Consider the following 12,931-nt stretch of genomic DNA (forward strand, 5'->3'; position numbering starts at 1 on the left):
ACCTACAATCCAGCCCGGGAGCAGATTCAAACACGACGACGACAAAACCATACTCATAATTTTCTCTAAAGCTGGAATGTGAGGGATCCTCAGAATTCACACACACCTGGTTTACCACGACAGCTTTTTTTTTTGTAAAAACAAAAAGTCTTTATTTCAGTATGGTGGTGAGAGACATGTAAGAGGAGGGGGGGGGGGGGGGCAGTACAAATAAGAGAGAACTTGTAGTCAGAATAAGCCCATTTTAATGTTTCTTATGTACACAACATTCACAGAAACAGACAGGTGGTCCCACGCTGTCGTCACTGTAGGTCATCGTCATCGAACAGATCCTCAAAGTCTGCGGGCAGTAAAAGAGAGCAAGATGGAAAGAAAAGGGAGACAAAAAAAGACGAGAACAGGGTTAGAATTAGTCCAGCTGTTTCACCCAAAACTCCTACATTCTCAGCTAATTACGCAATATATCATCATTTTAATTCTAGCTTTAAGTTTAAAACATCTCGTATGAAGTGTGGTGGAAACTTCTATCCAGAGTGTCTTTTACTTCAAACGCATAGGAACTGTATACGTGCCATCCACATACGTTAGCATTTTCTTATCATAACAAAGACACCTGAGGACTCCAGCTGAGGAAATGATTCACATCACAAGACAAAATTATAATAATACTAATAGAAGCAGATAGAAAAGTTTCTTCATGTAACACAGCAATTTCAAAGCTTTTCTGCCAATTTTCTTTGCACGTCTTGTCCACACAATGAAACACTACATTCACGAGCTCTAGTGATTAGAGCCGAAACTGTTAGTCGTCAACTATTACCTATATTGATTATGTATCGACTACCGTTTAAGTCATTTTGTGAAGCAAAACTGCTAAAAATTCACTGTTTCCAGCTTCTCAAATGGCTGGTTTTTCTTTGTCTTCTGTGGTATTAAACTAAGTATCTTTGGGTTTTAGACACAACAAACAATTTCAATATGGAACTTGACCTTTGACAATTTTTTAAAAAGTTTTTCCAGACGCTCCTTTAACCCACACACATAACTTTGACCACTGACATCCTTGTGACAAAAGCTGTGAGCTTGTGGTCGATGGAAATTGTACTTTTGAGTCAAGTCCATTTTATTTAGTACGCCCAATATCACAAATCACAAATTTGCTAAAAGGGGCTTTCAGCTGCAAGGTTTTTTTTTCAGAATGAGCTAAAGGCTACAAGTAGTTTGCAGCCATTTATAGGCTGTATAGTAAAATGTTATATATATATATATATATATATATATTAACATACATTTTCCATAATGTTCATATGCTCAAACTGAGGCTACGTTCCAAATCGAATACTCTGTATTCTTACTCGGTACATACTGCAGCTGTCCTTACAAAGTACGTACTGTTGCATGCAGTATGCATATAATTGGGACATACTACATCGTCATAACATTGCGCCTTGAATTTTGACCCTCTTGGAAATATATCCGCAGAGGATTGTGGGTCAGAATAGCCAGAAAAGCATGCTGGCTTACATACTGCAGAATACGACCAGATGTAGTAGGACATCCTGGTATTTTTGTCATACTGAATTTGACATACTAGTAGGGACATAATAGATATTTTTCTGGCATATAGTAAGGTAGTATGGGTATTGGAACACACAGTAATTCAGCGCACCAGGGTTGAGAAACTCTTTCTTTCATGTCTCGGTGGTTTCCGATAACAGGACATTCCTGTTTTGCCTAATAAGGGACAGGCAAAGAGTCAAGCAGCTTGCCCCTTGGCTACCCATACCCCCTTGCAACTTTTAACACAAGCCGCACCAGGGACCGGTAGTCCATGTTTCAGTGTTTAGTTGACCTTTTAACGCAGCTTAACATTACAGTGTCATGTCTACGTGAGGACACGACAACCTGAGCTTACAGAGCCCAATTAAAATCATTTAAATCATCACTTTAGTTCTATAAATCAGACCGAACTCTTCAACATGTCGTGCTTTTCCATTCCTCGCTCACTTCTTGTTAAATCCTGATTCTGATTAGCAGAAGTGTTTGGTGTGCACATATGAAAACATAAGTGGGGTAAGGCTTTACGGTCCCATTAGCGCTCTATTTTAAAAAGCATTACAGGAAATTACAAGCCATTTAAGTTGCATAATTTTGGACACTATAGGTCAGTCTCATCATGCGTAGCAGTTGTGTCTATTTCCGGATGACACATGACATTACAGTACTTTGATTGCACACATGATTAGCATGAGGGCACTTATGGGACTCCCTGATAGCGCCACATGCTTAGAATTCACTGAATGGCAGTTTTAGCAGTGTTAACAACCCAAGTGATGTTATGGAGTGTGTATGAATGTGTGTGTGTTTTAAAGCAGCTGACTGGCGAGGTGTCCCGCTGCTTTTCAGTCTGACAGAAGCTATAAAACTCAACATCCCTCTTTTCTTTCATTCCCTCCTTTTTAACAATCAGCTCTTTTCTTTCTAGGTCAAGTGCTGCTGAGCCCAAATTGTTTTGCCTGCAGCCGACGCTGCAAGGCGGAAAACACATTATCTTAATGTTTTGTGTGTGTGAAACGGGTGTTTACAAGGGAACAACAGGATTTCGGAGGGTTAATTTGAGAAGACAATATGGTTAAACAGTGTTTGAACAGTTCAGTCTGCTTCAGTTTACAGTTTAAGTTTGACTTTAAAAGAAAGCTTTACACGTGATCAGGTTTCTCTAAAAGAAATATATGCGTTAACCAGGTTTCTGTTAATCCCTTGATCATCAAAAGGGAACCAGGTTTCTCATTTAAGTGATGTTACAGATGTCACATTACTACCAAACATCTGGAATGTTAAGATAAATTAAATGCATGTAAACACAACCATTCGTGTCTAAAGTTGCTAATGTCTACTGACAAATGTGGGCAATAAAATAAATGGACAGATCAGGACAGGAGGACGGGAAACAAATCATAAAGGCTCACTTGTTTTATTTACCAACATTTGTAATTCGGAACTAGACTACACGCTTCCCCATCAGACATGATCCTTAAGGACACAGGAGTATTTTGTTGTGTGGTTTTGATCATTTAGTTTTAGTCATGATACGAATCAGTGAGTTTAAGCGTATTCCTGAGACTGGTTGCCACTCTGGATAAAAGTGCCAAGATTTCAGTTTAATTTCTGCTCAACTCTGAAAGCTTCCTCCTCATTGTGTGTCGTCCTGCTGACTGTGACTATGTTCAAAGAACAGATGACTTAAGTGGTACATATTCTTTCCAGTGTGTGCAAATTTGATAATTTAGGGGGAAAAAAAGTAGAAAGTAGAGAAAACTGAGGCTCACCATTAAAGAAATCAGAGTGCACTGCTTTTTCATTGGCTGCCAGGTCCATTAGCAGTCCGCTGCTGCCTCCTGCCTGTTAACACACAGCAGTACAACCAGTTTTAAAGCATTAGCAACTATATCACACACACAACATTACATTCAATGTAAACAACAGGGATGGAAAAGCTACTAGGGGACAATGTGATATTAGAAATGGAACATACTTCTGGTGGTAAAGCAGAGACTGTACATTATAGAGAGGGGGGACGTTTTGTGGCAGGTTGAAAATACAATCTGAAAGAACGTGTATCCAACTATAACTTATCCTAGGTAAGAAAAAACATCTCCAAATTCACCAAGGTTACTAGACATTATCGGAAGTATATACAAAATAAAATACTTGATGGTAAGGCATCATTTGTGCATTATAGAAAGGGGGTAAGTTTTGTGGCAGGTTGAAAATGCAGTCTGAAAGAATGTGTGTAATCCACTATAACTTTTGCTTTGAAAATAAAAACCTCTCCATATTCACCAAATTTATTAGTTATGATCTGAAGTGTACACAAAATAAAACACTTGATAATAGGGCATCATTTGTGCAATATAAAGAGGGGGTACGTAAGGTTTGTGCTAGGTTGAAAATGCAATCTGAAAGAGCGTGCATCCAACTATAACTTATGACAGGTAAGAAAACACATCTCCAGAGAGAGGATACAGTTTGTGGCAGGTTGAAAATGCAGTCTGAAAGAATGTGTGTAATCCACTATAACTTTTGCTGTGAAAACTAAAGTTATTAGTTATGATCTGAAGTATATAGAGAATGAAACACTTGATGGTAGGGCTGAGACTGTGTATTATAGAGTAGTATAAGAGGGGATTCATATTTTTGCAGACTGCATGTCCAGCCAGGTATCTTTAATTTCGTTTTTATATGTTCTGTTCATGTTAGTACACCAGAAAAGAGTTATTCACAATCAAAACACAACTCTATTTACACATTTCATGACCAAAACAGAGCAGGGAGAAGAACAAATCTGATTTTACCTTATTAAAAACATAAATAAACAATAGAAATAGATGCTAAATGTAATGTATTATTATCATGATGATTATTATTATTATTAATCAGCAGATCAGCTGTATCTAACAGCATTATTTTAAGAACATAAACTACATCTCTAACGTTACTAGCATTAACCAGTGTTTTGGTTTATTCTGTTGTGTTTCGGTGTAAAACCTTTAACCCACCTCGTCCAGATCAACATACGGTCCGGCTCCTTCAGGAAACATCTCGTCCACTGCGGGTTTCATTGTGTTTTAGTTTCAGTTCAGCAGCACTTGTGGTTTAAAGATGTTTAGTAGCTTTGAGTTTGTGGTTAGCTTAGCTTAGCCTAGCTTCAGCACACGTAAACAAAGCAAGCGTGTGCAACACTGAAATGTGTCCGGCTGACTCCTCGAGCTGGCTTCAGTGATTCCGCTCTTTACTTCCGGTAACAAAACCAACAGAACGCAGACTGTAAAGTGTAATATGAGCAGTTTTACTTCTTAACAATTAAGTAATGTATATATGTGTATATATACCAATTTTCTGCATTATTCCAGAAAGCATGGCTTAACTCACCAACATAAATCCCCTGTGACTGGATAGTAGATTTAATTGACACCAGGAGTTAATATGGTAAAATATTTATATATATATATATGTATATGTATATATATGTATATGTATATGTATATATGTGTATACGTATATGTATATATGTGTATACGTATATGTATATATGTATATACGTATATGTATATATGTATATACATATACGTATATATGTATATATATGTATATATGTATATATATATATATATATGTATATATATATATATATATACATATATATATATATACATATACATATATATATATGTATATATATATATATATATATATATATATGTGTATATATATATATATGTATATATATATGTATGTGTGTGTGTGTATGTATGTGTGTATGTATGTATGTGTGTATGTATATATGTGTATATATATATATCTGTATATGTGTATATGTATGTATATGTGTATATGTATGTATATGTGTATATGTATGTATATATGTATATGTGTATGTATATGTATGTATATGTATGTTTATATATATATATAAACTGGATTTTTTGTTGGTGTAGTAGAGACACTGATATTTACTTTCTATTTAAAAGTATTACCTGAAAGTAATAAGTTATTTAAAAATATAAAAAAAAAAGACAACAATTTAACTAGAGAAAAGAGACATTTTAAGAAATAAATAATTAAAATTTAAAAATAAAAAATGTAATTTAAAATTTAAGTAAAAAGAGAAAAAATAATAATTTATAGATGTTATACATATTGGAAAAATGTTTTATTTATTTGTGGTACAGTACATGAAGATAACATACAATCCTACAAAAGGGCTACATACTCTACATGTGTATTCTATACATATGACTACACTACAAACTGTGATATACTTGGGAAAAGAAAAGAATCACAAAGTATTCACCTTTAATCTTGCATGTTATTTTTAGTCTATATTAATTTCACTCATTTTCCTTTCTGTCAAAGTAAGAACTTCTTTCCTTTATATATTTACTCAGGATAACTCAATAGCTCCCTCCCTTCCCTCTTTCTCCCCCTCTTGGCTCCTTCCAGTCTCCTTTCAGTGTTCATGTCCCTCATTGGTCTCGTATCCCAGGGTGTCTCCGAGGTGCTGGTGGGCGAAGAAGGTGCGAGCCATCTCGTTGATGTGGTTGTAGGCGCCGATGGATTTGAAGTATTCAATGTAGTTCCAGAAGTCAGAGGTGGAGTAGGGCCAGTAGGGAATGGCTGGTGGTTCTTCATATGGCTCTAAAGACACACAGCAAGTCAGGGAAGAACAGGAGACAACTTAACCCAAACTGTCATACGTCACATTCCACCGGTTATTAGTTAGTCTAAATCTGCCTGATGTTCAGGTTCAGTTAGTTCAGTCAGTATATTGAAAAATTCCCAGAATGTATTTACAAAACCTTTAGAGAAGGGGTGTGAGCTTATGTAGGTGAAAAGAGACAAACAGCACTAAAGAAAAAGGAGCCACACCTCAGTTTCAAAATGCAACACATGTTGTGATCAGTTAGTACATTTACTCAAGTACTACACTTAATATACGGTAACACTTCATTTTACAGGTCCGTAAATTTCCAGGTAATAAGGTGAAAATTAGCAAGTAACCTATTTGAAATTTCTTTGGAATTACTGCCAAATTACCCCAAATAATTACCTCAACATTTATCAAAAATTACTTTAATTATAAACATTATTTAATAATTATATTCCGCTATTTTACCAATAGCTGGTAATTTATTTAATCTAATTCCAGGAAAAGAATACAAAGTTAATTGATATGTTTTATTTCCATGTCTGCTGATAAATAGATCATATTTAGCAAATAACTTATTTTAATTTTTTTCTTCTGAATCATTACATTAGCTACCAGGTTACATTTCTATAAACGTTGTATTCTTTTTCTGGAAATATATTAAATAAATTTCCAGCTATTGGGAAACAGCGGAATATACAGAATATAATTACTAAATAATGTTGATAATAAAGTAATTTTATATAAATTTTAAGGTAATTATTGGGGTAATTTTGGTGCAATTCCAAAGAAATTTCAAATAGGTTACTTGCTAATTATCACCTAATTACCATGAAATTTGCGAACCTGTAAAATGAAATGTTACGATGTATTTGAGTTGTATAAGATGAAAATGACCAAAATTAACTAAACTAAACTTCCAATTTGCACAGCTTGACGCCATAGTGTCGACGTCTTCAGTGTCAGAATATGTGCTCTGTGTAAAATGTGTTCATGACAGAAGAAAACAAAGACAAAGCTTATTCATTTTTGGAAGTGCAAAGATGGAAAACTATCTATAATATCAGAGTCATTTTGTGTTTGTTGCAAAATATGTAGGCATCTAAATGGAGATGTGTTATTTATATACCTCCTTCTGGGATGACTCTGGCCTCTGTGAGGAGAGAGAGAGAGAGAAAAAAAAATTAACATTCCCAAGCATTCCAAGGCTTCCCGTGCACAAAGACGGGATTCAAGTGTCGAAAACTGAGCTTCCTTCCAGAGGACTGCAGGATACCTGCTCCCTCCGCAAATATTATTGCTGACCATTTCACACACACATGCACACAGTCTGGAGAATTCATCCTGGGACAGAGACCTCTTTGTAAACATGCAGTCACCAAAAACAAATGATCTGCTATAGATTCAGTCATATCTGGGATCATACATGATTCATACACAGCTATACACATTTATGCATGCATATATTAAACTGGGTATCACCACTGTGTTTTTACTGTGCAAACAAACTTAACTTCAGTTACGACAAACCTTCAGGAGAATATGAACCTTAAGTATAATTTACTTATTAAAAAACGAGAAACTCACCACTGAGATGACAAGCAAAGAGGCAGAGGAGAACACTGAGCGGGAGCAACAGCTTCATCTTTCCTTCCTAAATGAACAAAAATGCATACAATGATCTTGGTATTTATCCACTGGTCTTTAAACTTTAGAAAACTTCAATGACCCCAAAGGCACAATTTAATTGTATATGGTGATATAATGATTCCTAGTTCCTAAAAAAGACTGTGTTCTTCTTGTAGTTTACCAAAGTTTTGTGAGAGTAAAATGATATTAAGGTGTTTACCTGTAATTGGTTTGTGAAGCCGTGCAGAGAGATGCTGCTGTTCATCTGCTGGACTGGCAGACTGTGGTCTGTGGTGTGTGGAGCTCAGTGGAGGAAGACCTCCACACACACACACACACACACACACACACACACACACACATACAGCCAAGCTTTGCCCAGATTATACCGTATTTACACAGAGACGTCCTCTCTTGGTATTTCCAGGTGATCTGTGAAGTAAAAACTAAAATCTTGTCCTCTCTCTATAGTTTACACGGTGGAGTGGAGGTCATGTTGCTCTGGCTCTATCTGTTTGGCGATGCTTGCAGGCTGCTTGACATCCTCCTGGATCCATCTTCTCATATATGTTTACATTATATATATAAATGTATCTACGAAGTACAACTTGAATCGTCTACTGTAACCGCAAGTGCCTTGCTCAATTTTCACTGTGAAACTGTTTGTCAATGGACAAAAAGCTCACATTTTACTGCTTAATCCACTTTCGTCTTCCCACAGTAACTGTGGAACTTTTGGATATCTTCTCACTTTGGACAGAAAATATTATAAATCTCTTATTTACTCGTTGTTGCTCAGTTAGAGTCAATATAAATGAAGAGTGACCAAATTATCTGCTTAATACAGCTTTAATATTGATAGATTTCACCAACAAGTTTTTTTTGCCATCACCACGAATATGCTTGTTTCATTGCAACACTTTGTAATTCACATAATGTAACTAATATCCCAATACGATATATTACTAGTAACTTCCTTGAGCATTGCTGTTCATTTTTAGGTTTTAACAAATTCCATTTTGTCCATCTTTAAAGCACTGAGCAGTTACAGAATTAAAATATAAAAATATATTTCAAGAATATCTTTCATATCTGTAAACACAGCAGTTTGATCTATTTTTTTGTCAGGGATTTGAGGAACAGTTACAACATGACGATGCTGGATAAATAATGGAAGTCAAAGCAAATCATAATGATATTTGTTTGCTGTGATAATTGCAATACAAGGTACTATTGATCCAGTACTCAGCCCTGCCTCATCTGGTTACAGGTGAATGAGTGGAAGCCTCCATGAATCCCTAGTCATCCTTGCACATCCTCTGATCTGTGGCCTTCATCCTGTACAGTTGAACCCCTTCGTTCATCAGCAGCTCTTTTGCGTAGCTCACGGTCTCCGGAAGCAGGAAGCGAGACCGTCCGAGGATCCAGGCGTACTCGATGTAGAAAATGTTGAGGATGTTCGTGCAGGAGTACACGACGGACACGGTGGTGTAGTCAGTGGACAGAATCCAGTAAGGACTGTAGGGTGCAACTGAGAGGAAGTCACAAGAGACATAAGAGAGACAGATGATGATTTGTAAAGCAGAGCTTATAAATTGAATTACAAAACAAATCAGTGCAAAACAATATACTACAAGTACTGGGAAAAAGAGGCGTCTGAGTAAGTTAGAACTAGAAAGAAAAAACATTTCCTTTCAGATCACATCTTAAATAAATGCAAGTATCATCTGCATACTGATGATACAGAACATCATTTAAAATAAATACAAGTATCATCTGCATATTGATGATACAAAACATCATATAAAATAAATGCAAGTATCATCTGCATACTGATGATACAGAACAGCATATAAAATAAGTTCAAGTATCATCTGCATATTGATGATACAAAACATCATATAAAATAAATGCAAGTATCATCTGCATACTGATGATACAGAACATCATATAAAATAAATACAAGTATCATCTGCATATTGATGATACAAAACATCATATAAAATAAATGCAAGTATCATCTGCATACTGATGATACAGAACAGCATATAAAATAAGTTCAAGTATCATCTGCATACTGATGATACAAAACAGCATATATATACACAAGACTAAGAGTCTACAGCCGTGCCAGAGGCTCTGTGAGGCTGTACTTATGCACAGTGGTGCCCTGAGCTAAATGCTAATGTTAACATCTTCATTCATCATGGCTCACACTGGAAGTCCTGCCTGAGAAGTCAGACTTGAACCTCGTCACCTTAACAGCTTCGACAGTGATGTAATGCTCAAATTGGCTAAAAAAAAGGACGTAAACATCTACTGATGACCGGTTGGACCAGAATAGATGACGACGTGTTTCACAGACAGACACACAGACTCGTTGTTATTGACATTGCAAATGCACTGAGGCTGCTGCATCATTTGTCAGCCGATATATCATCATTCACAAGCAATGTGAGCTATTTAGGCAGGATGAGCTCAGTGATAAGTGGAAAGTCTGTTAAAAAACTACTTTTCTATTCAATTTTCTGTCTTTTTGAACATGTTTTTACGGAACTACAGAATGATTTTAACAATATAATTATTATATAAACACTATTATCTCTAAAACACGAGAAAAAACAGTAAGACAAGACTACAAAAAGTGACAAAGAAGAATAAGAAGAGGATGGAGATGACGGCAAAGATGACATCAAGAAACAAAACATATGAAGAGGATAAGGATGAAGAAGAGTGCTTACAATATGAGAAGCCGACTGCAAGTCTGGCCGGGTCTCTCGGGTCTTGAACCACTGCTGTTCCTTCTGCTAGCCTCGTCTTCTCTTTACTGAGACACGGAGACAGAAAAACAATTTAAATGTGATGCAATAAATCAGTAGAAGTACATGCCAAATTTCCAAATGAGGAACAAACAAGATTAGTAAAAAATGACAATAATAATTTAAGTAAACCAATAACACACTATCAAAGCAATCAGAAAGAGAGAATCAATTGTCTGCCATCTCCCGAGAGTGGTATTAATCTTCTCATCTAACTCTCGGTAAGAAAGCGAATAAGCAAATTTCCCAAAATGCTGAACTATTCCTCAGAGTCAGATGAAAAAATTCCCCTAAACTTGTGGGTTTGTTTCCCAGGTAGAATATCTAACACTGGACATCAAATCTAATGATCGGTCAAGTCAAAATAAATCCCTGAATACTCACTAGAACTGAGAGTTCAGCACCCGAATGGTACCGTCCTTCCTTACGGAGTAGTTGGCCTCGATGCACTTCCCTCTCTCGAAGGAAGCAGGCAGCTTCTCGATCTCATACCAGCGGCCCAGGTACTGTTAACAGAGAGGCTTCATTAGTTCTGTGTACTTCAGTGCACAGTAAGTGTAATGAATGAATGCTTTTATGTGTGTTTACCTGTTGAAGGTTGAAGTTGGGCTGCACGTCGGGAGTAGGACATTGACCCCAGCGGTAGGTCTGTGCTGACACCAGAGGGAGCAGCAACAGGAGGAGGTAGACGGTGGACATTGCTCCTAAAAGTACAAAAGTAGTGGCATCAAAATAAATACCAAATCTATCTATACCTATATCTATATGCATTTATCTTTATATATATTAGGGCTATCTCTCTATATATCTATACCGTCATCTCTCTCTATATCTATCTATCTATATCTATTTCTTATGTAAAATGTCAGAAACGTGTTTTAATGTACTGTTAAGCTGTAAAATGAGAAAGTTTGTGACCCGGCAGCCATGTTGAGATAAGTTGAGGAAATACCAAGCACCACCCACCAGCCGGAGCAAACTTTCTCATTTTACAGCTAAACAGTACACAACAAGATGTTTCTGAAAACATTTGAGCAGAGAAATATGCATTACAGTAACAGTTGTCCCTTAGATCACTTGAATTAAAATATGCTGAATGGTTATTATGGAATATTTGCCCAATAATGCCAAAAGCATTCTGCCTAGTGCAGGTTTAAACCTAACTGAACCCTAAAGCCCACATCATATTCTATATCTCCAGTCTGCGGAGGAGGGTGTTGGCGTGCCACATACCTTTTTTCTATTGTTCCCCATAGAGATTTAAAATGATTGACAAAGATTTCATGGTTTTGTGAAATAAGATAAGGTGAAACATGCCAGAAAACTCTCTTTATCCCTCTCTCAGTGCTGCACCTGATCATTTTCTTTTGTCCCTTTCCACGACATATGTTGCCTCACCTGTTCTTCTGGTTTCACGTAACAGCTATACCTTCATACGGGCCAATAGGCTACTTGTTTTCAGTAGATACTACTATGTAACAATAATAACAAACATGATATTTAATAGTTTTATAAGGGATTTCAACTTAAAAAAAAGAAAATACTATAGGACAACATAGGATAAAACCAAGTGGAAAACAAGTTCTTGAATACTGCAGAAAACAATCAGTGTTATTTAAAAAGTTTACCATATTGTAAAGTAAAAATGTATCCTGTTAATTCTACATTTTAGTATAATAAAGCCATGACATAAAACTGTCTTACCTCAGGTGTATGAGGATTGAAGATGTCAGGTGGAGGTCTGGTGGAGTCTGCAGCTGCTTATAAAACAACTGTGTCTGGGCAAAGACAGACTGGGAGTGTGTTCACGTTACATCACTCCCACAGCACGAGGCAGCTCATTTGTTAAATTGTCATCATGCGCACATTCCCACGTTGTGAAAATGCAGACACTTTTGTAAAGGGTTAAATATTTGATTTGTTCAGTTCCCACAGTATTTTTATTGATTGATCTGGACAACGTTTTATGATTTATATATTTCCATTTTTCTTAAAGTTATACAATTTGAGGATTTTATTGGTTAATAGCAATTTTTAGATTATTTAATAAAATTAAAATTTGTCATTCTGTAGGTAATCTGGTGGTATTCTTAAAAGCATATTTTTCCAGTTCCATTATGTTTTATTTATTCATTCATTTTTACTGTTTATATTTTATTTTGGGCATTTTGTTCTCTATGTGTATTTCTTTCCAATGCAAAGCACTTTGTAATACTTTTTTGAAAAGTTTATATACATAAGGTTTATTGTTATAAGTGGCGTAGCATACATTGCT

At 36.0% G+C, this 12,931-nt stretch overlaps 3 protein-coding genes across 3 annotated transcripts; all 3 read right to left on the minus strand.

The window, feature by feature from the left end:
- Positions 1-228: 228 nt before the first annotated feature.
- Positions 229-4,762, minus strand: cops9 (COP9 signalosome subunit 9). The gene is made up of 3 exons (XM_074621980.1): positions 4,560-4,762; positions 3,330-3,402; positions 229-340 (listed from the first exon to the last, which is right to left on the minus strand). The coding sequence occupies exons 1-3, from the start codon at positions 4,620-4,622 to the stop codon at positions 303-305; spliced, it is 174 nt and encodes a 57-aa protein (XP_074478081.1). The 5' UTR covers positions 4,623-4,762; the 3' UTR covers positions 229-302.
- Positions 4,763-5,686: 924 nt separating this feature from the next.
- On the minus strand, positions 5,687-8,157 carry otos (otospiralin). Its single transcript, XM_074621886.1, has 4 exons — positions 8,058-8,157; positions 7,796-7,862; positions 7,338-7,361; positions 5,687-6,198 (listed from the first exon to the last, which is right to left on the minus strand). Exons 1-4 carry the CDS (start codon positions 8,100-8,102, stop codon positions 6,011-6,013), a joined length of 324 nt encoding a protein of 107 aa, XP_074477987.1. The 5' UTR covers positions 8,103-8,157; the 3' UTR covers positions 5,687-6,010.
- A 522-nt stretch (positions 8,158-8,679) lies between these two features.
- apodb (apolipoprotein Db) lies at positions 8,680-12,435 on the minus strand. The gene is made up of 5 exons (XM_074621686.1): positions 12,361-12,435; positions 11,245-11,360; positions 11,041-11,162; positions 10,579-10,664; positions 8,680-9,368 (listed from the first exon to the last, which is right to left on the minus strand). Exons 2-5 carry the CDS (start codon positions 11,353-11,355, stop codon positions 9,136-9,138), a joined length of 552 nt encoding a protein of 183 aa, XP_074477787.1. The 5' UTR covers positions 11,356-11,360; positions 12,361-12,435; the 3' UTR covers positions 8,680-9,135.
- Between the last annotated feature and the right edge of the window lie 496 nt (positions 12,436-12,931).

This window comes from Sebastes fasciatus, chromosome 21 (assembly GCF_043250625.1).
Source record: "Sebastes fasciatus isolate fSebFas1 chromosome 21, fSebFas1.pri, whole genome shotgun sequence".
In the NCBI taxonomy this organism is placed as follows: Eukaryota; Metazoa; Chordata; class Actinopteri; order Perciformes; family Sebastidae; genus Sebastes; species Sebastes fasciatus.

Excerpts from the sequence above, each read along its gene's own strand:
- cops9 (XM_074621980.1), bottom strand. The coding sequence starts at position 4,622 with ATGAAACCCGCAGTGGACGAGATGTTTCCTGAAGGAGCCGGACCGTAT. Across the intron at positions 3,403-4,559 it reads CGTATGTTGATCTGGACGAG|GCAGGAGGCAGCAGCGGACT; the intron begins GTGGGTTAAAGG and ends GTGTGTTAACAG. Across the intron at positions 341-3,329 it reads GCACTCTGATTTCTTTAATG|ACTTTGAGGATCTGTTCGAT; the intron begins GTGAGCCTCAGT and ends TACTGCCCGCAG.
- otos (XM_074621886.1), bottom strand. The coding sequence starts at position 8,102 with ATGAACAGCAGCATCTCTCTGCACGGCTTCACAAACCAATTACAG. Across the intron at positions 7,863-8,057 it reads GCTTCACAAACCAATTACAG|GAAGGAAAGATGAAGCTGTT; the intron begins GTAAACACCTTA and ends TTGTTCATTTAG. Across the intron at positions 6,199-7,337 it reads CAGAGTCATCCCAGAAGGAG|AGCCATATGAAGAACCACCA; the intron begins GTATATAAATAA and ends GTGTGTCTTTAG.
- apodb (XM_074621686.1), bottom strand. The coding sequence starts at position 11,355 with ATGTCCACCGTCTACCTCCTCCTGTTGCTGCTCCCTCTGGTGTCAGCA. Across the intron at positions 11,163-11,244 it reads CCAACTTCAACCTTCAACAG|TACCTGGGCCGCTGGTATGA; the intron begins GTAAACACACAT and ends CTCTGTTAACAG. Across the intron at positions 10,665-11,040 it reads GTGCTGAACTCTCAGTTCTA|TAAAGAGAAGACGAGGCTAG; the intron begins GTGAGTATTCAG and ends TCCGTGTCTCAG.